Genomic DNA, 23,389 nt, shown 5'->3' on the forward strand with positions numbered 1-23,389 from the left:
GCTACTGCCTGGTAACACACATGGCAAGCAGTAAAATTTTCCTAGGGTGCACTGCAGTCCTAGGACTAGAGCAGCCATATTCTGGGGGGCACTAGGAACACTGGGCTATGGTTACTTTGACTCACATCTGGGCACTTCAGTTTGGCCATCAGAGCCTAGGTGTGAGCATGGGTTAGAAAAGTATTAACATAGGGTTAAAATACAAGGTAGATGTTTAAGCCCAGGTAGGGTGACCAGATATCAAGTGTCAAAAATCGGGACACTTTTTTTGGGGGGGGAAAGGGGAATAATTGCCTATATATGACAAAGCCTCTAATATTGGGTCACCCTAAGCCCAGGGCTCCCTAACACAGCTCAGCTGACTCAAATCCCACAACCCTGCGCTTAAACTGCGGTGCAGACTCGCCCAAAGCGGCCACTGCCTCTCCCGCCTGGCTTTATAACACCCCCACCCGCGCTGCGGGGGATAGTTGGGGGGAGGGGGGCACATTGGGAACTGCCCCACATCGAGGCACCCCCCCCCGCCCCTGCTCTCTGGCGCAGACCCCTCGGTGCCCCCGGCCGCTGCAGGCTGCAATCCCCGGCCAAGCGCCTCGTTGAGTCAGGGCTGCTGCCGGGCAGCGGCCCGGGCGGGGCAGCCGGGCGGGGACCGGGGAGCTATTTACCCCGCTGGCGCGCGCGGCCCCTGACACTGGACCGAGCTGCCGGCGCGGTGAGTGGGGAGCGGAGCTACGCGGTCTGCGGGGCGGGGCGGTGCCGGGGCCCCCTCCAGCCGCCCGGAGCCAGGCAGTGGCGCGGCGCTGCGCTGCCACTTCGGCGCGGGCTTCTCCCCCAGCTCGCAGCCGCGCCGCCTCGCGGCGCTTCCCGGGGCGGCGAGAGCCCGGGGCGTCGCTTTCCGGCGCTATGCGCCGCGCGGGGGGCAGGGCAAGGGGGGAGCCACCCGCCGAGGCTGCCGCCGCCACTGAGCGAGCGAGCGAGCGCTCCCGCAGGGGGGACTACACGCGGGCGGGTGGAAATCAACCTCTCCCGTCTGTCGGAGGGGGGTGGGCGGAGGAGCGGGTTGTGGGGAGTTCTCCGCAGCGGATCTGAAATGAGGGGGCAGGAAAACTTGATCTTTCCAGTGCTTTACAATTGTGCATGCAGTTGGTGCAAACGCGTGGCTTGTGGGATCGCCTGGGCTGGGAGGAGAATTGGCTGCAGGCTCTGTGAAGTACAATAGCTACAGCAGCTGCGATTCTGTCAGAAGACAATTAAAAGTGTGCAGAGAACTAACAAACACATTGTACCTTTCAGAGGTACTTTAGAATCGCGTGTATCGCTGCCTTGTACAAGGGAGATCTTCCGTCCTCCCACCCCCATAAAGTACAGGTCTTAGAAATGCAAAATCTGAAAAGTGTTTTTAGCCTCAGGCATAGTAGCGGGCAGTCCCCCTTAGATCTAGCTTTGGATTACTATTTTTGATATATCTCCTCTATCTGTCATTACAACATTGTAAACAAAATCCGTATAAACCTTGGAGGGTTGAAAATTATTCACAAAAACGTTTGTACATATGTAATGGCCACTGCAACAGATAAAAGAAAGAGGAATCAATACTGTACTTTTCTTATATATGTGGACCTAGCTTAGGTCCTGTTGATTGTTTTAAAAAATATAGTTAGTACTCCTTTTTATAATGTAACAGTATCTCACAACTTGCTATACTGAGATTTTTAACTGTATTAAAAAGGGCAGAGACAAGTAATTTTTTCTTAGTTCATAATTCCCATTCAGAATAATGCACAGGTTTTCACAGTAAGGGTAATTAATTATTGGAATAATTTACCTAGGGACTTGGTGGATTCTCTATCACTTAAAGTCTTTACATCTTGATGGGATATTTTTAAAAAACATATGCTATAACTCAAACAGAAATTATCTGCTGGATGCAGTCATTGCTGGATAAAATAGGGCTTGTCTTATGCAGGTCAAATTGGAAGATCATGATAGTCTGATGATCCTTTCTGGCCTTGTCATCTATGGAAAAAAAACTTATTTCCCAAATTATTGCTTTGCTCCATTTGGCAAACATTATTTTCCATCACGTCTTGACTGATGCTGGAAAGGGTGAGATTTCACCCATTTGTTCAAAGTAACCAGAAAAATCTGAGATAGTTTTATCACAAACTAACTATATAGCACTGTCTGTTTACACACGGCAACTTCAGAAGTGAAATGTGCCAAATTTATAACAGGCCCCTAGAATTAAGAGCCTACAATTTAAAGGCACGATAGATATGTACAACAGAGAACAATATAAAGGAAACAAAATGATGTGATGTCATAATAAAATTGTAAGATTGTAATGCTATGCTGCTCAGGAGCATTGGTGCACCTTACCATAACATAAAACACTGGGAGTGATTTTTTTTTAATCTAGGGCTCCTGGGTACTATGAAAATACAAATAATAATATCAATGGAAAATTTGCAGTGTTTGGACAAATCATTATCTCCTGTGCTTTGAAACTGTGATGCACATTTTTTCTTGGGAGAAGGAAACTTTTTAGCAGTCTATCTTCGGAGGTTATTGCAATCTGAGTGTTCTGGTGGCTTTCACTCCGTTTAAACAAACTACTACAAAAACAATCTATTATTTGGCAGAAATGTGAACAATTACACAAAATGTGTCTATACAAAAGTCCACACACACATATATATAAAATTAAATGACATTATAACCAATGGAAAATGGAGTGTTGGAACAAAGTGAATAGGAGACTTGTGGGATCTTGCTCCTCTGGCCTAAGCAATCTTTAGCAACTGGTACTGTACTATGACTTCCTAGAAAAAGACAAGAAAAATATCTAGCGATAAAATGCATTTTTGCAGAAAAGAACTGTGACCTATTAACTAACTAGATCCTTAGGGTACAAGCTAATTATTTTTTTTAACTCTAATATCTCTGAAGTTTCAATGCAGCATTTTTGTTTTATCTTTTTAATTAGAAAAATTATCCTTCATATCTGAAAAATCATGTGCAAGTTAAGCAGCATCTCGGAGACTCTCAAATTCCTGATTTTATTAGGATATTACTACTTTGAGGCTTTCATTCTGTTTATTTGTCCTCCATGTAAAAAGAATGTTGCTGGTGAAATAGTGCTTATTACAGGAGCTGCAAATGGGATTGGAAGGCAGATTGCCTTAAATTTTGCTCGTCTTGGAGCTACCCTGGTTTTCTGGGACATTGATGAAGAAGGTAACAAAGAGACGATTAAACTGGCCAAAGAAAATGGAGCCAAAGGAGTTTATGCCTACAGGTGTGACTGCAGCAATAGGGAAGAAGTCTACAGAGTGGCAGATCAGGTAATATTTTACATTGCTTTTCTTTCCAGTATAATACTGTATCTAATTAAAAGATATCTCTTTCAAAGAATTAGTTTTAGAAGCAGTAATGTTTGGTAAAGGGATTTACCACTTATATCCAGTTATTGCAATTTAACAAAAAAAATTGAAGGTATTTATAAATGCTTAATCTGTTTTTTGTAATAAAATAATTGGGTTTGATCTAATGTACTGTGGAGACTGAAATACTGTGAGTTTTCCCTCTAAAGGAAAATAGTTGCTTCAAATCAAGACCAGGGTAAAGCATATGGTTGTAGTTGACTTGACATGTTCATTGCTGAGCCTCAAAATTTGCAAATGTTACTGAGAAACAGTAAAACACAGAAAAGAGATTTTTCTGCTATTTGTCAATGTTATCAGTGAATTATAGTTAAGTAAGGATGCCTTGGGATATAACCATTTCAAAAAAGCAACCAGGAGGGTCTCATCCTAGTTTTCCTGATGTACAATTTGGACTTATTCTTCACTCAGTGTAAGCTGGAAAATAAGACATCACAGGACCTCACTACAAACTTAACTTTTGCTGCTCTATTGCCCTATCTTAAGTAAACACCATTTTGTCAACAAAAGTCAGGTTTCATCAACAAAACAGTGGAGGTGTACACACTGGAATGTTCCTTGTTCCAACAGAACTCTCCTGCTTGGCCAACAAAATAAAACTACCTCAGCAAGAGGCATAGCGCTTTTTGCAGCAAAATTATATTGACAAAGTGTCAATGTAGACACCGTGCTTGGTTATGTCACTGTAAATGGCCTCCAGGAGATGTCCCACAATGCCCATCCTGATCATTCTGGTCAGCAGTTTGAACTCCGCTGCCCTGCACCCAGGTACACAGGCTTCTGTCTCTCCCCCTTTAAAGTCCCAGGAATTTTTGAAATTCTACTTCCTGTTTGCTTAGTGTGGAGAGCTCACATTGCATGTGCCCAGCTGACCATTGCAGCTCCATGCAGCAAACACTCTCCTGCTTGGAGTACACCTGAGTTGTTGGCTCTGCTGACACTGTGGGAAGAGGAGGCTGTGCAGTCCAGCTCCACCTAGCTGTAGGAACTTTGATACCTGTGGTCAGATTTCTCATGGCTTGTTGGATAAAGGCTATGCAGCAATGCTGTGTGAAGATAAAGGAGCTGAGGCAGGTGTACTAGAAGGCAAGGGAGGCAAACCATCACTCTGATGCTGTGCCAAAGACCTGCCACTTCTATAAAGAGCTGGATGCTATCCTTGGTGGCAACCCCACCTCCACCACCAGGAACCGTGTGGATACTCAGGATGAGCTGGAGGCAGTGGACAGTGGACTCCACCCCAAGGATGAAGTTGTGGATGAGGAGGTCAAGTTGGAGGACAATGTGGAGAACACGTCAGGATCGTCCAGTGGCGTGGCAAGTCAGGACCTCTTTTCCACTCCAGAGGGATCTAGCCAGTCCCAGCAGTCCATCTCTGGCATGCCTGATGCAGGAGAGGAGAGCCCTGGTAAGTGATGTTTTTGAGTTGATGCTGCTCGGTTATATGAGGTCGAGCTGTCCTTTGCTCTGTATAATCTAGAAGTGGGTGAAAGGATAGCAACATACAAGACTAGCTGTGTTTGAGTGTGCTCCACAGTCCCCTGTGCAGCTAAGCAATGCGGCGGAACAGTGTGTTAATGCACACAGAGATTTCATTGGAATCTTCCAGAGAGATCTCTAGGAAACTTTCCTGGAGGCACTTGACAATCCTCTGCCGAAGATTCCTTGGCAGAGCTGCTTTGTTCCTTCCCCCATTGTAGGAAATTTTTCCTTGGCAATCACTTGTGGAGGGACCAAAGTGGCACACAGGCGAGCAGCATAGGGCCTGAGTCTGAAGTTGCACTCATGCAGAATTTACAATATTGTCCCTAGTCACATGCACTGATCCCCTTTTAAAAAAAACACCTAGACCCGGTGCTCCATCGTGAATGCCCAACTCCCACCCGGGCCGAACTCACCATTTTTAGGGTATTCGTCAAGATGTGTGCTTGCCAAGGGACATGAGAAAGTGATTCATATGTTAAGAGGTGTATTTTACTGTAACAATTCAATGCTGGGCATGAACTAATCATCATGCTTCTGTGTATTGTTTCTTGTGGTTCTTCAGATGTGGACTTCAGGGGAACCCACTGTACACCAGCAGAGCCCCTCTGCCAGATAAGGAAGCGACCAAAGCAAAGCAAGGAGGACATGTTCCGAGAGGTGTGCCAAGCCTCAGAGGCAAAAAAAAGAGAACGCAGGGAGCGGAGAGAGACTCTGAAGGAAAAATTTAAAATAGAAAGGCAAGACCGAAAGGAGAGTGAGGAGCGCACTGTAAAGGGCCAGGAGTGGATGATAAAAGTCATGGAGGATCAAACAGAGAAGTTCCTAATCAAGCTTGAGGTCGAACACGTGTGCTCGCCCCACCTGCAGCCAATACAGAACTGCTTTCCAAACTCCTCCTTTGCAACTTTCTGGAATGTCTCAGTACCCCATTCACTCCACCCCTTCGGACAGCTTCCAAAATGACAGCTGGACTTACACACAGCTATGAGAGCCTACACTGCCCGGCACTGTTATCTCCCTTCCCACCAATCCTTTTGTATGTGTTAATTGGTATTTCATAAAAACAAACTCTCTGAAAGATAGCCAATCTATCTTTGTCTCCTACACATGTGGTTGCTACTGGTCATAATACATAATGGCTGTTTGAACATTTGCTGACTACAAATCCCAGTTAGGAATCATCACAATTTTCATGCAAGGCAGCAAGTTAACAAAGCATGGCAGAGTGCTGTTTAGAAAGACATATTACTGGTGTTCATTATCAAAATGTTGCCACCAAAGCCTCCCTGATTTGAATAGCCCCTCGTTGTGCCCCTCTAGTAGCCCTGGTATCTGGCTGCTCAATTAAGCAGCAAGGCAATCCACCTCTGGGCCCTAGGAGGAACTTTTCACCCTTCGCCTCACAACTATTATGGAGTACACAGCAGGTTGCTATGACCCCTTGGAAATGTTTTCCTCATTTAGACCTAACCTGCCATAAAGGCAGCGCTAGCGCACTTTTAATCTGCCAAAGGCACATTCCACTGTCCTTCTGCACCTGTTAAGCCTATTGTTAAAGCACTCCTTCCTGCTGTCCAGTTTTCCCATGTAAGGCTTCATGAGCCATGGAAGTAAGGGGTTTGCTGGGTCTCCCAGGATCACTATGTCCTTTCAACATCCCCCACTGGAATCTTCTGGTCTGGAAAAAAAGTTCCTGCTTGGAGCTTTCTGTACAGGCCAGCATTCTTGAAGATTCGTGCATCATGCACCTTCTTGGACCACCCTGCTTTGATGTCAGTGAAACGCCCATGGTGATCCACAAGCGCCTGCAATACCATAGAGAAGTACCCCTATATATTGATGTACTCTGTCGCAAGATGGTTTGGGGCCAGAATTGGAATGTGTGTGCCATCTATCACCCCTCCGCAGTTAGGGAATCCCATTGTCGCAAAGCCATCCACTATTTCATGCACATTGCCAAGAGTCACAGTCTTCCGTTGCCGGATACAATTAATGGCCTTGCACTCTTACGTTAACACAGCCCCAATGGTCGACTTTCCAACTTCAAACTGATTCATGACCCACCAGTAGTAGTCTGGAGTTGCCAGCTTTCACAAAGTGATTCTCGTGCACTTCTCTACCGAGAGGGGCAGCTCTCATTTTGGAGTCCTTGCACCACAGTGCTGGGGCAAGCACCTCATACAGTTCCTGGAAGGTGGCTTTCCACATCCAAAGTTCTGCAGCCACTACTCGTTGTCTCAAACCTGTGCGATCCCAATGATGCGATCCAACCACTTAGTGCTTGTTTCCCGAGCCTAGAAGCGACAGTCCACCATGTTCAGCTGCTCCATGAATTCCAGAAGTAATCTGGTGTTGTTTCTTTCCATGGCACACAGCAGGTCAGGCAACTCTGATTCTTGTTCAGAGTGGGAGCTCCTGATATACTGCATGACCATCCGCAATGTGTTTATAACAGTGATCTCAACAGTAGAGAGCAGTGCGGGATCCATCCTTTCAGACAGAGAAATGCCACGAAACACAGTCAGCCCTATTCTTCTCACATCAAGTTGGTTGATACACAACTACTCTCAACTATGCACATCATAACAAGGACAATTTGACCAGCCCCAGTACCATAGCTTCCTGTGTTAAGTAACATCACTTCTCCTCACATCCATTGTGAGGGTGCTACGTACAGAATGGGTGCAAAGATCAGGCAAACCCAAGCCTGTCACTTTACACAGACCTCTTCCACTGCCCAAGAGTGTGCTTATTGTTGAGGCACCCATTGTGGGCCTACTTGACACTACTTTCTCTGTGATGTCAGTGTGGAATGAAGAATGGTCTGCCATTGACATCAGAAACCAGTCTCTTATAACTGACTTGACCGCGTGTGTATCTGGCTTTGATTTGCCATTCTGCTCATGGGCCTTTCTGAACCAATTTTGAATAAGCCTGGGTCAATGTGCAGCCAGCCTTCACACCTGAGGCCAACGAGAGGATCCCACATGTGGCTGTGGCTAAAGACAGATAATGTCACACATCACTGATGACTGGATTTGATGATGGTCTGAGGGTTCTGCACTTCACTGATGAGGGCTGCTGCCAATTGGCTTGGCAAGCTCCACATACAATAAGAAGATCATTGGAATAAAATGAAGTAATCAATTAATTAAAAGATTTAACTAAGTACAAATAATCAATCCTTAGAAATTCTAGAGAGTTTTTAAGAAGGTGGCCGTGTATTTGGTTATAAATCCCAGCTAAAGAATTTTACCAACTTCAGTCAAATTTACAGCTTGGTACCTGTTAGAATCTTAATACTGAAACCAATTTTTTATCTGTCTGAACGACATCCTCAAAGCCAATTGTAAAGATTTCTTTTTAGAATTCTGGTGTTATGGGGTGGCTAATGCTTTCCTCCTTCCATGCCCTAAAAGAGGCATTATAGTACAGACGTTAACAGAACACTCTTCGTAAGCAGAAGTTTGAGAACACTTGCTTACCCGAAATTACAGAATACAATTTCAAGCCAATGTAAGCCAGGACATTTAAACACAGAACACATTTTAATGAGGTTTTATGAGACAACTTTTAGGGCTATTTAGACCTGAGGAACTTACTTTCTGGTGTCTTCTCTGTTCAGACTTTTTGGGTATTTATACACAGGTGCATGCACACAGCCACATTTTCACACTCTCAAATGAAAATGTAAAAAGAGCTGGGATCTCTACCAGCTAATAAATGCAAAAGACAAAAACAGGAAAAAAGGAAAACTAAGATACTTAAGATAACAAAGGTGTTGTGATCTCTTAAACCCTTGTAGTCTTCTGGACTTTCATAGAGTATGCAGTGTTGTTCTAGCCATGTTGGTCCCAGGATATGAGAGAGACAAGGTGGGTAAGGTAATGTTTTTAATGGACCAACTTCTGTTGATGGAAAAGACAAGCTTTTGAACTGCACAGAGCTCTTTTTCTGGTGAACATCTCTATGCAGCTCAAAAGCTTGTCTCTTCCGCCAACAGAAGTTGGTCCATTTAAAAATACTACCTCATTCACCCTGTCTCTCATAGAGTATGCAGTCAAGGAACCAGACGATGATGATACTGGCACAGCACTTCTTGCTAGCAAACCTTCTTCAGGTGTAGAGAGACCGATCAAAGGCTGGCATGGCCTGTTCATTGATGTCTTGACTTCTTCTCCCCAAGGGGGCTGGGTCTTGAGGATTCAGGAACATCAGTCTTCCCCCAGGTGGCTTGCTGACTCAAAAAGTAAAGGCTTCTCAACCTTACCCTTGATTCTTATGATTTCCAAACTTTGCCTCGCAGTGCCTGTCTTTAAGTCCAACATATACCTCAAGTGTGAGACCTGCCTTAGAGCCATGCAACTTGGTTCAATCAGGTTTAAATTAGGTTACCCCAAACTAGCATCTATATTGGGGAAAGTCCCACTTAAATCAGCAATTTAAAAAATATTCAGTGTTTCACATGCCACAGAGACTGTTAGACTGTCCTTCCCCCATGGTCCTCCACCCCTCCAAAAAAAAAAAAAAAAACCCTGAACACAAGACTACTTTTGAGGAAGCTGACATGGTCTTATCCAGGTGAAAAGGTCTTATGATGATATGGAATCACCAGGTTACGAAAAGTTCAACAAAAGTCCTATAAAATTGGCTGATTGAAATAGACCATAGCAACAATCAGTCACTTAACATTCATCCTTCACTACATTAAAAATAAGTTTAAATCAATGGCGTCATTCTTCTTGCAAACAAGACAATTTACAGTAATCTTTCTATTTTGAAACTGGGCTGTACATGAAACAGTTTATCTTCTGGAATCTTCATCTTGAAGTTACTTTAAAACTTATCAAGATCAAACCATTTAAGAAATACAATTTTAAAACTGATATAAAGTCTGAATTTCCATATACACCTCTACCTCGATATAATGCTGTCCTTGGGAGCCAAAAAATCTTACCATGTTATAGGTGAAACCGTATTATATTGAACTTGCTTTGATCCACGGGAGTGCGCAGCCCCTCCCCTCCCCCTCCCAGAGCACTGCTTTACTGTGTTATATCCAAATTCACATTATATCGGGTGGCATTATATCGAGGTAGCGGTGTACTCTATTTCCCTTGTGAAAGCATATACGAAAGTGGCAGTTAAGCTGGTAGATGCAATCTTAATATTAGCATTTCCTAACTGACTGCTGAATGTAGTGAGTGGAGTTGGGTGAAGAATGTATTTTTTGGTTTGCTGGCAATGCTGAAAAAAAATTTTTTGTCAAATGACACTTTTTTCAGCAAATCAAAACATTTAAAAGAGTTGACACATTTTGGTAATGTCACATTGAAATGTTTTGTTTCATTTTGAACCAAAAAATCCATTATGATTTGCAGGCACTTTGACAAAAGCAAAGTATTCACAAAACCACTGGATGAGGAGGTGATAGTGTTGCCTCTCTTTATAAGTTTTAGACCTGTGGTTAAAGCACTCACATGGAAGACCTGTCTTTGTTTCCCTGCTCTGCCTGATATGAAGAAGAGATTTGAACTTGGGTTTCCAGCACTACAGGAGAGTGCCCAGCCACTGAACTATTCTGGTGTGGGGCTTTCTCAGTCTCTTCTGTTGAAGCTTTTCCATTAAATAGTCATTGAGCAAGGACTTAAATTCAGGTCTCCCAAATCCTACATGAGTGCCATAACTACCAGGCTATAGAGTCATTCTCAGTCTCGTTCCCGGGCCCAAAGACTTTTCTATGACTATGAATGACACTGGATACTGTGGATGACAATAGATAGTCATTGGGCCAGAGAAAGTGAGTAAGTATGACTCTATTGCCTGGTACTTAGGGCACCCACCTAAGATGTGGGAGACCCAAGTTGAAGTCCTTCCTCCATGACTATTTCATTGTTGATACTAAGGGCTTTTCTTCAAGTGCAGCTGCACCATTGTACCACTTTAGTGGAGATGCTACTACACTGACAAGAGAGCTACTCTTGTCAGCATAGTTAATTCACCTCCCTGAGAAGTGGTAGGTATGTCAAGGGGAGAAGCTCTCCCATCAATATAGTACTTTCTACATGGGGGGGTTAGGTCGGTATAACTACATTGCTCAAAGGTGTGGATTTTTCATATCCCTGAGCGACATAGGTATCTAGGTCTGTAGTCTAGACCTGGTCAAAGTGGAACAGCTTCAACAGGTGAGATTAAGAAAGCCCCATCGTCCAGTGATTATGGTGCTTTCTTGCAATGTGGGATACCCAAGTGCAGATCCCTTCAACACATCATGCAGAGTGTGGAACTGAAGACAGATTTCCCAAATCCTAGGTGAGTGGCCTAACTGCTAGGCTAAAGATTATAAGGGAAGCACCTTCTCTTCTAGCTACTTTGTCAGTGCTTTGCTTTTGTCAAAATGACTGAAAATCAAAAGCATGTTTCAACATTATCGAAACATTTAGACTCTTTCAGCTCAGTTAAAACTATTTGGTGAGCTTGACACAAATTCGGAAATAGTTTGGGTCCACCCAAAACTGCATTTTTTTATGAATAAACTACTCATCTGAAAAAATTCATCCAATGCTAGTAATGATGTTGGTTGTTTTTGTTTTTTTAAATGGAATACAAGAATAATCATATGCACACAGTACACATTACCAGGTAAGCTAATGTATTGAAATTATCCCAGGTCCATATGAAGTTTCCAACACATTGCCAGCTAAACATAAGGGGATCAAGCAACTTGAATTTTCTGTGTTCCTATGAGCATGGATTATTCTTAAAAGTACAGAATTAGGGCTTGTCTACATGTGGAACAATGTGCGCTAGAGGGGTGTAATTTCTAAAGTGTACTAACATGTTATGCACTAACTGGCCCACTTAGATCCTGCTGACACAAATTATACATTCCCTACTGCACATTAATGTAGTGCTTAGTTCTCACCAGCAGGGTTTACATGGGCCAGTTAGTGTGCAACACTTTAGAAATCACACCCTTAAACTACAGGCAGATATCTGTTCCTTGAAGAGTTTTTTCATACTCAAGTGTTAGAAGTTGGTTGGTAAAATACCATCAATTCCATTAACTCCTTTCTAGTACACTAACTGAAAAGTCATGTGTGAATCTGAAAGTAATCCTCTGAGAGTATAAACTCTTCAGGATGCGGGATTGCCTTTCTCTGTGTTTGTAAAACACCTACCAAATGTAGTCTGCTTCCACAGTATTGGTAATAAATAATAATGGCAAATATTCAGGCAGTACATAGAACAGATCACTTCATGTTTTTATAAACATAAAGCACAAATAGCATGAATATCATATAATAGCTTGGTTTTCCCTTCTTTCCTTTCAGGTTAGAAAAGAAGTTGGGGATGTTAATATCCTAGTCAATGATGCGGGCATAGCAAATGTGAAAACATTTCTTGACCTTCCAGATGCAGATATGGAGAAAACTATAAGGGTGAACATCATGGCCCAGTTCTGGGTAATATATTTTTTCCATGGATAACTGTGAAAGTGCACTAGCACCCAATTTCTTCAGAAGTGAGCAAAATGTGTTTAACTTAGGTTGTCTAGTATTCAGAAACTCCCTTTAGAAATGGAGCATTGTTTGGTTTTGGTTCAACTTGTGACAAATGCCAGGCTGAAAAAATACTAGCTTGCAAGCTCTGCTCCTCTGTGAGGTATGATTTAACTAGGAGAAGGCACCCAAACTGTCCTCGCCAAAAAATTATGTGCACTGATCTTAAAAGCAAAAAATGACAATGCTCTTTGGTGTAAATCCAAGGGCTTTGTATTGCTAAGGTAAGAAACAGAACTCTGTATAATAGCTGTGACTGCAGTTAGTGATGATAGAATTCTATTTTTTTGTCTCTTTTCCTATTCTCACCCTTCATAAAACACAAGCTGTTACATATTTAAACTACACTTCCTACACCAGTCTGCAGGACTGCACATCTGTAACTGATATTTTTCCTTTGCTTTCCATAAATTTCAAATGAATTCTGGGTTGTTGTTTTTTCCTGTACCATCTGTCCTCAACAGCCGGTATTTGTACAGATCCCTTATTCTTAGGGTCTGAAAACACTTTTCAATGGTTAATAGAGAATTGTCCCATTTTAGAGATTGTGGAGTCAGGGAAAGACACAAAGTGGTGAAGTGTCAGCTTTTGAAATGTGTCATCTAACTCTGGTGCATATTTTTAGAACTCTGTATGCGACTTGCAAAACAGCTCAGCAGCCAGTAATTCCCACTGTGACATTTATGGCTGGATTGTTATCCATTGTGCTGAGTGCGTTTAAAAAAAAAATCTGGCCACTTATTTTGGTGTTTGAATAGGAGCTGATCTGTTTTGAAAATCTGACCACGTTTTTAGGTGCTGAGGTCCTTTTGAAAATCTGACCCCTAATGCCTGATCTTCTGAGTTGCTGAATATTCACAATTTCCAGTGACTTCAGCTGGAGTTTTGGAGTTTTCCAGAAATCAGGCCATAGGTGTGTCAAGCTGAGCACCCAAAAACTGAGGCACTCATCATTAAACAACAAAATTGAAAATTTAGCCATAAGTGACTTGACTTTCGTTGGACAGGAAATCATTAGCCACAACTGACCCCATACAGTCTTGCAGCTGTAGTCATCCCAATTTTTAAAAAAAGACTGAAAACATAGGGGGCTTAACTGTGAACAAGGATGATGAGCTTGGGGCTAAGACACTGGACTGAGACCTGAGGCAATCTAGGTTAAATTCCTGGATCTTTTACAGATGTCCTGTGTGAAATATTTAATGATAGTTTAATGTTCAATGCTTAATGAAAGTTAGCATTACTAAGAGATGTTTGAAGCAGCTTTCTGGCTTGTAGGCAACAAGTGATTAGGGTACAGTCATTCACTTGTCCTAGCATCTGCCCCAGTTCTCAGAGTTGCATTCCCCCTGTCATAATTAATTCACAGTCACAATGGTGTGTGGGAATGAGTGGATGTGTGGATGCTGAATAGCTATTAATTATATTTAAACAATTAGGACATCTTGGTCATAAGCAGAAGTTTGCCTACCAGTTCCTTATCACATGGCACCTTCTTGTGTCTTGTTTTCAAGAACATCTGTTTGTGATTATCAACAAATTGGTGCAAGACACATACATACTGAACTGGCATCTTCTATATGACTTCAAGATCAAGGTGTCAAGTCATTAGTGCACAATGAACTATAGCTGACATGCTGGAACCCCTAATTGGACAAGAGTGTCCCAAGGCTAAGTAGAGAAGTCACTGATCCAAAAGATACTAACCATGCAGAAAGAAGGTGGGGCTCTCTCACATCACACAACACCCAAAGTTGTATCATGCTTTGTTTCCTGGACCAGACATCCAAAGAAGAAGAGGTGAAAGACTCTGACTGCCAGCTAAGCCAAGCCTGAAGTCTACAGCTGAGAAATAGGAGACCAACTTTCCACATGACATGCGAAAGAACTTCAAGCTACATTTTATCAATACACATAGTTCCAAACTAAGACCAATCATATGAGCTAAAGACTTTGAGAAGAAGATACAAAAATCCTTCTGTAGAGCAATTCAAGGACACTCAAATCGCTCCAGTGCCCATTAGAGTGTGTGTGTGTGCGCACGCAAGTGCATGTGTGTCGCAACTGCCCCTCAAAGTAGACACTAAACCCCTAAGTGTTATCTAACATGAAGAGATCCTGGGTCATCGCAGCTTTAGAACGACACTGGTTTAAGTATAAGTCTCTAGCAAACTTTCTATATCTGTGTATGACTGGCAGAAAAATGCAGGTATTGTCAAGTGGGGAGGGGAAATAGAGTAAATGAACAGAAGCTTGATGTGATTTCTGTGAACACAAAGCTTAGCAGGAGAAAGAACCAGAGGAAGAAGTTACTAAGAAACCATTTTAAGAGCTGTAATTCCTCAAAATAAAGACAAGAAATAACCTCTGCCTTTAATGGAACCTTAGCTAAAGGGTTAAAATAAAAGGGAATAGCTTCTCCCATTAACCTTCCTGCAAAATCTTAACAGAATTGTTTTCCTTAACTTGTTCACTGGCAAAGTAGATAAATTGAACCATTGAATTACTGATTATGTTTTAATTTATAGCCTTAATTTGACTGTTGCATTATACCATTGTAAGTTAAGATAGGAAAACTTTAACTTAAATTAGCTTGTGACATATGTTGCTTAAATTCGTATTTGTTCTATAACTACTTGCTTAGTCTTAATACATTTATAGAAGGTGCACCAAATTGGTTTATTTCTCACAGCTTCAATCCAAAGTAACCTATATAGAGGTAAAAATCATTAAATGTTATTCCTGAGCCCCTCCTATATTTTAATTACTTAAAATAACATCCTATTTTCCCTATAATGAGAAGTTACTTAACTTCTTTATACATCAGTTCCCAATAATAAAATAGGGATAGTAATACTTCCTTTCCCCTGTGCTTTTGTATCTTATCTATTTAGATTGTAAGAGATTTTCAAAGGTTTTAGGAACAATAGGTGCCTAGTGAGATTTTCAAAAATAGCTAAGCAAGATACATATGCTCCTAGTGGGCACTTAGCCAGTTTTGAAAATTCCAGTAGTCATCTGTTTGCATCTTTAGACACCTAAATACCTTTGAAAATCTAGTTCCAAGTTCTTTGGGCAGGAACTCTCTCTCACTATGTGTTTGAACAGTACCTAGCACAACGGGCCTGGGTCTTGACTGGGACCTGTAGGTGCTACTGTAATAAAAGTGGTTAATAATAAAGTAATAATACTCAAGCTGCATATTTTTCCATTACTGCTCTAACTTCCCATTCTCTATATTTAATTCACTTGCAAGTAAGATTTAATTAACTATCTTATTCCCAATGCATCCCTGCCTCCTTAGAATTGGCAGACACCTTTAGAAGACACAGGCTCGGATCTTTCCTTGCATTGGAGACACATTGTAATGTGAAAACCTACACAAAATATATGGCTATGGTGGCTTTGGGGCCATAAGCCAATCACCCCAGCACAGGGGATCCTCCAGTGGCTTAGAATTGGTGTAACAGCTCCTACAGCAACCCAACCCTGCCCTGATCCACACTGTAACTGAGCCCTCTGGGCATTAATGAGGTTGATAGTACTATCAGTAACTTTACTTCTGAGTTCACTAGTACTGAAGCCATTAGCACTTCCCATCCAAGAGTTTTCTCTCATTCTGGGCCAATTATAATTATGACTTTGTCCGCATTAGAGCTGGAAGGTGTAAATATCAGCTTGATGAGACATACCCTTGCTAGCTCTGATGAAGCTAGCATCCTAAAAATAGAGCATAGCTGAGGTGATGTGGGGAGCAGGATGGGCAAGCCGATCCACACATGTACATGTCTGAGATGCTTAACATGTGCTCAGGGCAGCTCTCCCTTCCCTCTTCTCACACCAACATGGCTACAGTCTATTTTTAGCACGCTAGCTCAATGAGAGCCAGCGTGGGTATGTCTCAAGGTGGAATTTACACTTCCAGCTCAGCAAAAAGCTGCCAGTGGGGGAAAGCATGCTGTATAGTTTCAAGCTTGTAGCCCTCCAGAGATAAAATGTTGTGACAGCAGTAGCTGAAATAATGTGGACAGTGAATGCCCTTGATAGAGAAGCTAATTGTGGTGGCTTTATGTGCACATAGAAAGGAAAGGGAAAGGAAAGAGACACCAAGCAACTTCACAGATGTGCTAATATTGTTTTCAGTAGAGAACTCTCTCATCTCTCAGCATTCTCCTGCCTGTAGAGACAAAGCAAAACACTCACTTATCCACCTTCAGTGCTTGGTTTCCAGTAATGAAAGATCCAGTTCTCTCCAGAGCCTCATTGCAAACAATTCCTTCTCAGAATGTTTCTGCAGGTACCAGGTGGGGAAGAAAATACCTGGAGAATTTGGCCAATTGAGGCACTGGGATTTTGGCAGATTAATATTCACAAGATTTTCTTCCACAGGGAAAAATCCTGGTCACTGCACAAAGCCTAAGTAATAGGAAAAGAAGCAGAGATTACTTTACAGATTCCATGAGACGATCATGGGTCGCCTCCTCCTCAGACCATGCAAATCTGCTTACTCTGTGCCTCTCTTCCTCCACCCCTTTGTGCTGGACTGCAATAAGCCTCAACAGAGCATAGCTCCCCAGCATGTAGGACTCGTGGATGCTCTATGCTGGGTCCTATAATACTACTTCTCCCAACATATGCAGAGGGTCCACACTGATTCTGCGGCTGTCACTGACCTCCATGGCCCTGGAGAAGCTGAGAGAGAGGATTTGCCAAAGAGTGCTTACTTTACAAAGAATGAGTCATAATTAGTAATCGCAAGTTTCAAAGCACTCTGTACCTATTTAACTTTGGCGTGCTTGCGCTGACAGAGCACTTTTTATTTTGGTTATAGGTAATCCAACCTGTGTCTTCCTGTGTTGGAAGCCAACCCTCATGTTTCAAAGTTCTGGAGAGGGGTCATGCAAAGTGTTCTGCTTTGTCTCCACCTGCTGGAAAATAGAGAAATGAAACAGGGCAGAGCGTAACTGAATCTGTTAGTGATTGTGGAAAATCATCTGTGACAACCAGGTTCCTCTATTTGATTGATATTTAAGGGCAAAATGGAAAATAGCTTTATTACACTTAGAAGCTTTTACTCAGCAGGTTGCTGCGACTGAACTCTTTATGGGTAGGAAAATTATAGCCTCATATAGGTGAGCGGCAGGCACCACCAATTTGGTCGACTTAATATATCCCATCTACACACATCCACATTGTGCACAATTTAAAAGATTATGTCTACTTAAATATGAAGTATGATGTGGCACTGTCAAGTGGTGCTGGTACCATAGCAACAAGGATAAACAATGACACCATAAACACAGTAAATTGACCAGTTTGAAATATTTGCATTCATTTCTGGTAGCTTAATGACACTATGTATTATTTCAAGACATAAAACTGGATTTCTTTGTGGCTTCAAAGCATCACAACAACAATTTAAAGAGTAAAACAAAATCCAATAATACATTTGGACAGATATAATTTGACATTTCTAGTCATCATTATCATCATGATCTCTGTCAAGAGTATGTGAGTTACCACAATTTTCATTGTCTTGGCAAGTACACGGTTCTGTGCAAGAAAGATTTTCTGACTACAGACACAGTTGATTGTGCACCAAACCCCACTGGTACAGGCACAGATAAGGCCTTGTAGAAGCTCAGGTGCCTTTGGGCCCATGAAGAATACAGAAAGTAGTTAATCATCCACATTTTTCCATCCATGTTGCAATGACGATCCAATGTCTCGTTCACCTATGTGTGAAGACATCCAAATCTTTGTTTTGTGAAGATGCTCTTTTGAGATGCTCTTCAAAACAGCCCTCAAATGGTGAGGAGTTTGGCCCATGACTTGTCCTTTTTTGATGGCTAGATTCAGGTCTCTGTGAGTCTCCTGTCCTTTCTCACTCTGATCATACAGCACTGCTACCAACTTCTTTAATGAAGAAATTGTCCGTCACATTCTCCCTATTTGGCAAGATCTCTGAAGAAGTCCGCTTCCTTTGTTTTGACAACATTAAACACAGATTTTTTTTCTCCCAATACCAGTTAGGGATGACACAGTCACATCCTGTTAATGCATGTAAAGCAGGAAGTATGTTGCAGAAGTCAGGAGTGTGTGTATCACAAAATGCATGCGCAGATATGAAGTTACACTTGTCCGATGTGCTGGTAATGGTGCCTATTTCAATCCACATGTTATCCATGTGTTCCATTTTTGGAAAGTAGTGAACAGAAAGGTCCAAAACATCTGTATCAGGTGACATAATTATTATGGTTCCTTTGACCCTAAGAGATCTAAAAGCTTTACTGACAAATACACATAAAGAGCATCCTTGTGTCTGCTACCTCTTGAGTGCTGTACAAACTTGGGCTTCTTCAATACTTCTACTTTGTTACTTCACCATTGGAAAAGCCTCCAGCAAGGAGTGTTTGTGTTGTATGTGGCCCTACACTCTCAGCTGCATTTTGAACCATACATTCACAGAGGAATTTTACAGGCATCCAACAAGCAGTTGCTATTTTTAGAAACTTTTTCCCTGGATGTATAGGACATCCACCAATTGCCTGATATTTCTTGCAGCCAACCTTAGATCCTGTCTGATGCTGTTTTTCTGCAATTTTCACAGAGTTACTGTTGTCATATTGGTCAGACTTTTGATTGCAGAACTGGCTTTGTCAAATCCTTTTAGAATCTGCCTCAAGTACGCAGCAGCCAGTTCATCTCACGTGTGGAATTTGTCTCCAGCCATCATTTGTATGACAGCCATAGCATCTCTGATGTATACTGTAGTTTTTCTGTTGCATGATCTTAGGTCATGGTTTCTTTCAGCCTGAGCTTTCAGTTGATGTCCTAATTCAGTTTTGTACGTTACTCTCAGTGGTCCATCAGCATGCAAGAGGGATGTAGGCACAGATCCTATTGAGTGACTAAGAACAGTTGCCATTGAAATATCATCTCTGCATCTTGCTAAGGACAGGGCTCTGCAGAAAACAATTTCTGGACCGATAGCTGCTGTGAATGTCCTTCCCTTGCCAGACTTAAATTTGTTTTTTTGGTTATGTCAGAAAATGTTTTGATACCAGATCAAGTGCCCCCTCTCAAATCTCTCCATTTGTTCTTCACCAACATTATCTGTTTCAAGTAGAGTCTTATACATCTGATGTTACACATACTCCACTAGATATGTTGATAAGGACCTTTGGATGTGATTCAGGGTCAAATGAGTTTGTCATATTGTAGTGGATATGGTGGTGTGACGGGGCACCTGCCCCACACTGGCCCTGAGAGGGTTAAAACCAGCCTAGGGAGGCTGAGGGCAAGGCAGCCAAAGGAGTGGCTGCAGGGGAAACAGCCAATTAGGGTGGTGGCTGCGGACAATTAGGGCGACGGCTGGACCAGCCAATCAGGGCCCAGCTGGCCCAAGTAAAAGGAAGCTGCAGACCAGACTGAAGGAGTCTGCTGCAGGGAGCCCTGGGGAGACAACTGGCTTCCTAGAGGGATCCTGGCAGGCTGCCAGGACTTACAGGCTTGAGGCCCTGGGAAGAGGGCAAAGGAGCCGGAGCCAGAGGCAAGAGCAGAAGGAACTGAGCCTGCAGGGAAGTGGCCCAGGGAATAGACAGTGAGCTGGAAGGAGGAGGCAGCAGGAAGCTGCTGTTTGCAGGGTCCCTGGACCAGGACCCAGAGTAGTGGGTGGGCCTGGATCCCTCCGCCCCACTAGCTGCTGAAGGAGCAGCCTAGCTGTGGACTGCCAAGCTGCTGCGCAGAGCAGCTGGACTTTAATTGGCGGAGTCTCCTGGAAGGGGGAGAAACCAGATCGTGACATGGGTGGAGGGCTCTGCCACGAAGCAGACACAGAGAAAGGAGCTGTAACGGGTCTGCAGGCGGAGGCGAGGACTGGAGAGCCACCACCACCTGAGGATGCACGTGCTGGGACTGAGCTAGTTCCTGAAGTGCCCAGCAGGAGGTGCCGATGTGGTGAGTGACCCCGTGACAGGTGATAAAGCTGTACCATGCTCTTCACCCCCCTCTTCAGTGCAGAGCAAGGACTTGTTTATGGATTTAGTTGTCACTACTTTTGTTATATCACTTCTTTCTCTCATAGTTTTTGCATATTTGTAATATGAAGCTATGGATTGTCATCTCTAATACTGACCTATGCATAAGTCAATTAAAAGGCTAGTTTCTAGAATATTTCAAAGGCTAGAACTACATACGTAGACAATTACAAATGAAAACCTTCTACCAGGCAGACTAGAAGCCAGGGCTGGCTCTGCTGTTTTTGCCACCCCAAGCAGTGCGCTGAATTGCCGCTGCGGACGGCGGGGGCAGTCCGTGTGCCGTTAGGGCGGCATGCGCGTTTCCGCAGCAGCGGCAATTCGGCGGCAACTTCTGTCTTCAGCTGGAAGACAGAATCTGCGCCGCCGCAGACAGCTGAACATTGAAGCTGCCGCCGAATTTCCGCCTCCGCAGAAACGTGCGTGCCGGCCTAACCGCACACGGACTGCCCCCACCATCTGTGGTGGCAATTCAGTGCACTGCTTGGGGGCAAAAACACACGGATTGCCGCCCCAAGCACCTGCTTGGAATGCTGGTGCCTGGAGCTGGCCCTGCTAGAAGCTACACTGTATGTACAAAAGCTTACTAATGGTGAAGCATTAGGAATTCTCATACATTTATATCTATCCACTCTGCACTACAGGCTATGAGCACACAATCTACTGATACTGGTGCACAACCTTCAAGGTGAGAATGACCTGGTCAGCAAATTTTAATCGAAAATACTGTATAGAAACTTTATAATCTGCGGTGAGATGTTTTCACATCACATATTCTTAATTGTCGAAGTATTTCATGTTAGCAAATTGCAAAGTGTTGATATTCACCATTTTTGCCACATGCTAAACAGCCTCATCACTTCTGGGGGAAAAAAACCAAACTTGCCCATGCAAAACCAATAAAAGTCTTTTATTAAATTGTCGTTTGGTAGTTTGACCAATAAACACCACAGTAAGGTGTTGAAATTAACTTAAACAGTAGCCATGTTGCAGTGTTTCTGGAACACTGCAAAAAAATGACACTTTCTCATTCTGGGTACCATTGTTTCACCCGGCCTGCAGGCTTATGGCACCACTTGACAGCTTCACACATCATACCTCAGCTAAATGTATTGTGGCAAAATCAGACCAGACAGCTATAACAGAGTGGTGGAAGGCAGATATATCAGCCCTAGAATAGTAAAGGCCCTTTTCCTGTGAACTGAAAAGAAGTTCTCAGGTTAGCTTGAGATGCATGAACCAATTAAAGGCCTCTGGTCATCCTTAAAAAAACCCTCTTCTGGTGTGAGGGAGGGATGAGAAACAAGTTGCAGGAGGACCAGTGGCAGCACGGAGGCAAGGCTTCTGCTGGGTGGAAGACTGCTCTCCTCCCCATAGGGGGAAAAACTCAAGTTAACTTCTGTTTGGGGAAGAACTACCAACGAGAAGTCAGCGTAGTAAGGCAACACCACGGAGAGGGGTCAGGGAAAGGTATTTATTTTTGCATTTTGAATTTGGTCTTTTGTTTTGTTCAAGAGAGCTCCTCTGGCCTACTCTGAGGCCCACCTTGTAAATATTGAAAAATAAACCAAAGTGAGGAATTAAAAAACTGCCAGAGTGGGGCTGGTTTACACCAGGCCCCCACAGCCAGAGGGAGAAACACCAAACCAGCTGAGGTGAAAGGTGTCTTGCCATAGTACATAAAATAAGTTTTCAAATGATATATAATGTGAGGGCGTTTAGGGTAGATACATTAAAATCCAAAAATATGGCCCTTTTTGGAGAATTGCCGCATGGCTAACAGGCCGCCTCCGCCTGCAACTAGCATCCTTTTGCCTCCATCTGCCTGACAAGTTGGCTTCTAGCTCCCCCTAGTGGATCAATATGACTGGAAAAACCTAACTGAAAACACTTCAGTGAGTCTTGCAAAGTCAAGCCAGAAGGAAACACTAAACGGATGAAATAAGAATAATCTCTGTGCTGATAAATCTCCATGATTTTAGGGAAAAGCTTACTCCTTGAAAGTCATTATCTTAAAAGTCTCCTATTTTCAAAAGTGAAGATTTGAAAAGTAATTGAAGTTGTAAAACCTAATTATAGAATGAACGAAAGCTCATGCTTCAAAACGTCTGTTAGTCTTTAAGGTGCCACAGGACTCTTTGCTACTTTTACAGATCCAGACTATCTCGGCTACCCCTTTGATAATTTTAACTGATGCCTAATTGTGTGGTTTCTTATGTGTTCCATAGACTTGCAAAGCCTTCCTTCCGGCTATGATTGCCTGTAACCGTGGACACTTGGTTAGTATCTCAAGTGGAACTGGACTTATTGGTGCCAATAAACTGACAGGTTAGTGTGCTATAGAGGTATTCTGAATTAATTTAAATGTACACTCAGAGTTAACGATTTTACTTCTGAAATCTCATCCAGCTTTTTAAAGGAAAGTTGTCTTAATCTATTATGCAAAGATAGTATAAACTCATGAAAAGCCTGCAAGTAGTTGTAAAAAATTATGAGCAGATTGAAGGAGAGAACTATGATGATTATACCTATTTAGCATAAACAAGCCTCCTGCAGGCTTCACGGACTGGAAAGAGCAATACGCACCATAGCAAACCAATAATTCAATTATTACAGGGGACACAGCGATGATCCCTGTAGGAACATTGCCTAATATTTCCCATTATCATTTTTTCTGACTTTTTGAAAAGAGCTCTGTTGCCTCCATGGTTTGCAACTAGAACTTTATATTTAGTAGGGGGATGTTCCTGATGTCATAGAGGTGCCTTTTATGATCCCCATGAAAATCCATTCTGATTCAATGAGTTATAAGCTGTTAAAATGCTCCATTTTCCTTTTGTGTTTTTCTCAGTAGAGCTTG

At 42.8% G+C, this 23,389-nt stretch overlaps 1 protein-coding gene across 2 annotated transcripts in view; it reads left to right on the forward strand.

The window, feature by feature from the left end:
* The first annotated feature begins 487 nt into the window (after nt 1-487).
* The window catches only part of SDR16C5 (short chain dehydrogenase/reductase family 16C member 5), a 30,914-nt gene continuing 8,012 nt past the window's right edge, over nt 488-23,389 (forward strand). Inside the window, exons 1-4 of one of the 2 annotated variants that reach the window (XM_045006717.1) lie at nt 488-712; nt 2,987-3,344; nt 12,263-12,394; nt 22,758-22,857. In XM_045006717.1, the coding sequence (XP_044862652.1) occupies nt 3,015-3,344; nt 12,263-12,394; nt 22,758-22,857 (562 nt within the window). In that variant the 5' untranslated portion in view covers nt 488-712; nt 2,987-3,014. The remainder of the gene's footprint in view (nt 713-2,986; nt 3,345-12,262; nt 12,395-22,757; nt 22,858-23,389) is intronic. The other variant, XM_045006718.1, reaches the window with a different exon arrangement.

This window comes from Mauremys mutica, chromosome 2 (assembly GCF_020497125.1).
Source record: "Mauremys mutica isolate MM-2020 ecotype Southern chromosome 2, ASM2049712v1, whole genome shotgun sequence".
NCBI lineage: Eukaryota > Metazoa > Chordata > Testudines > Geoemydidae > Mauremys > Mauremys mutica.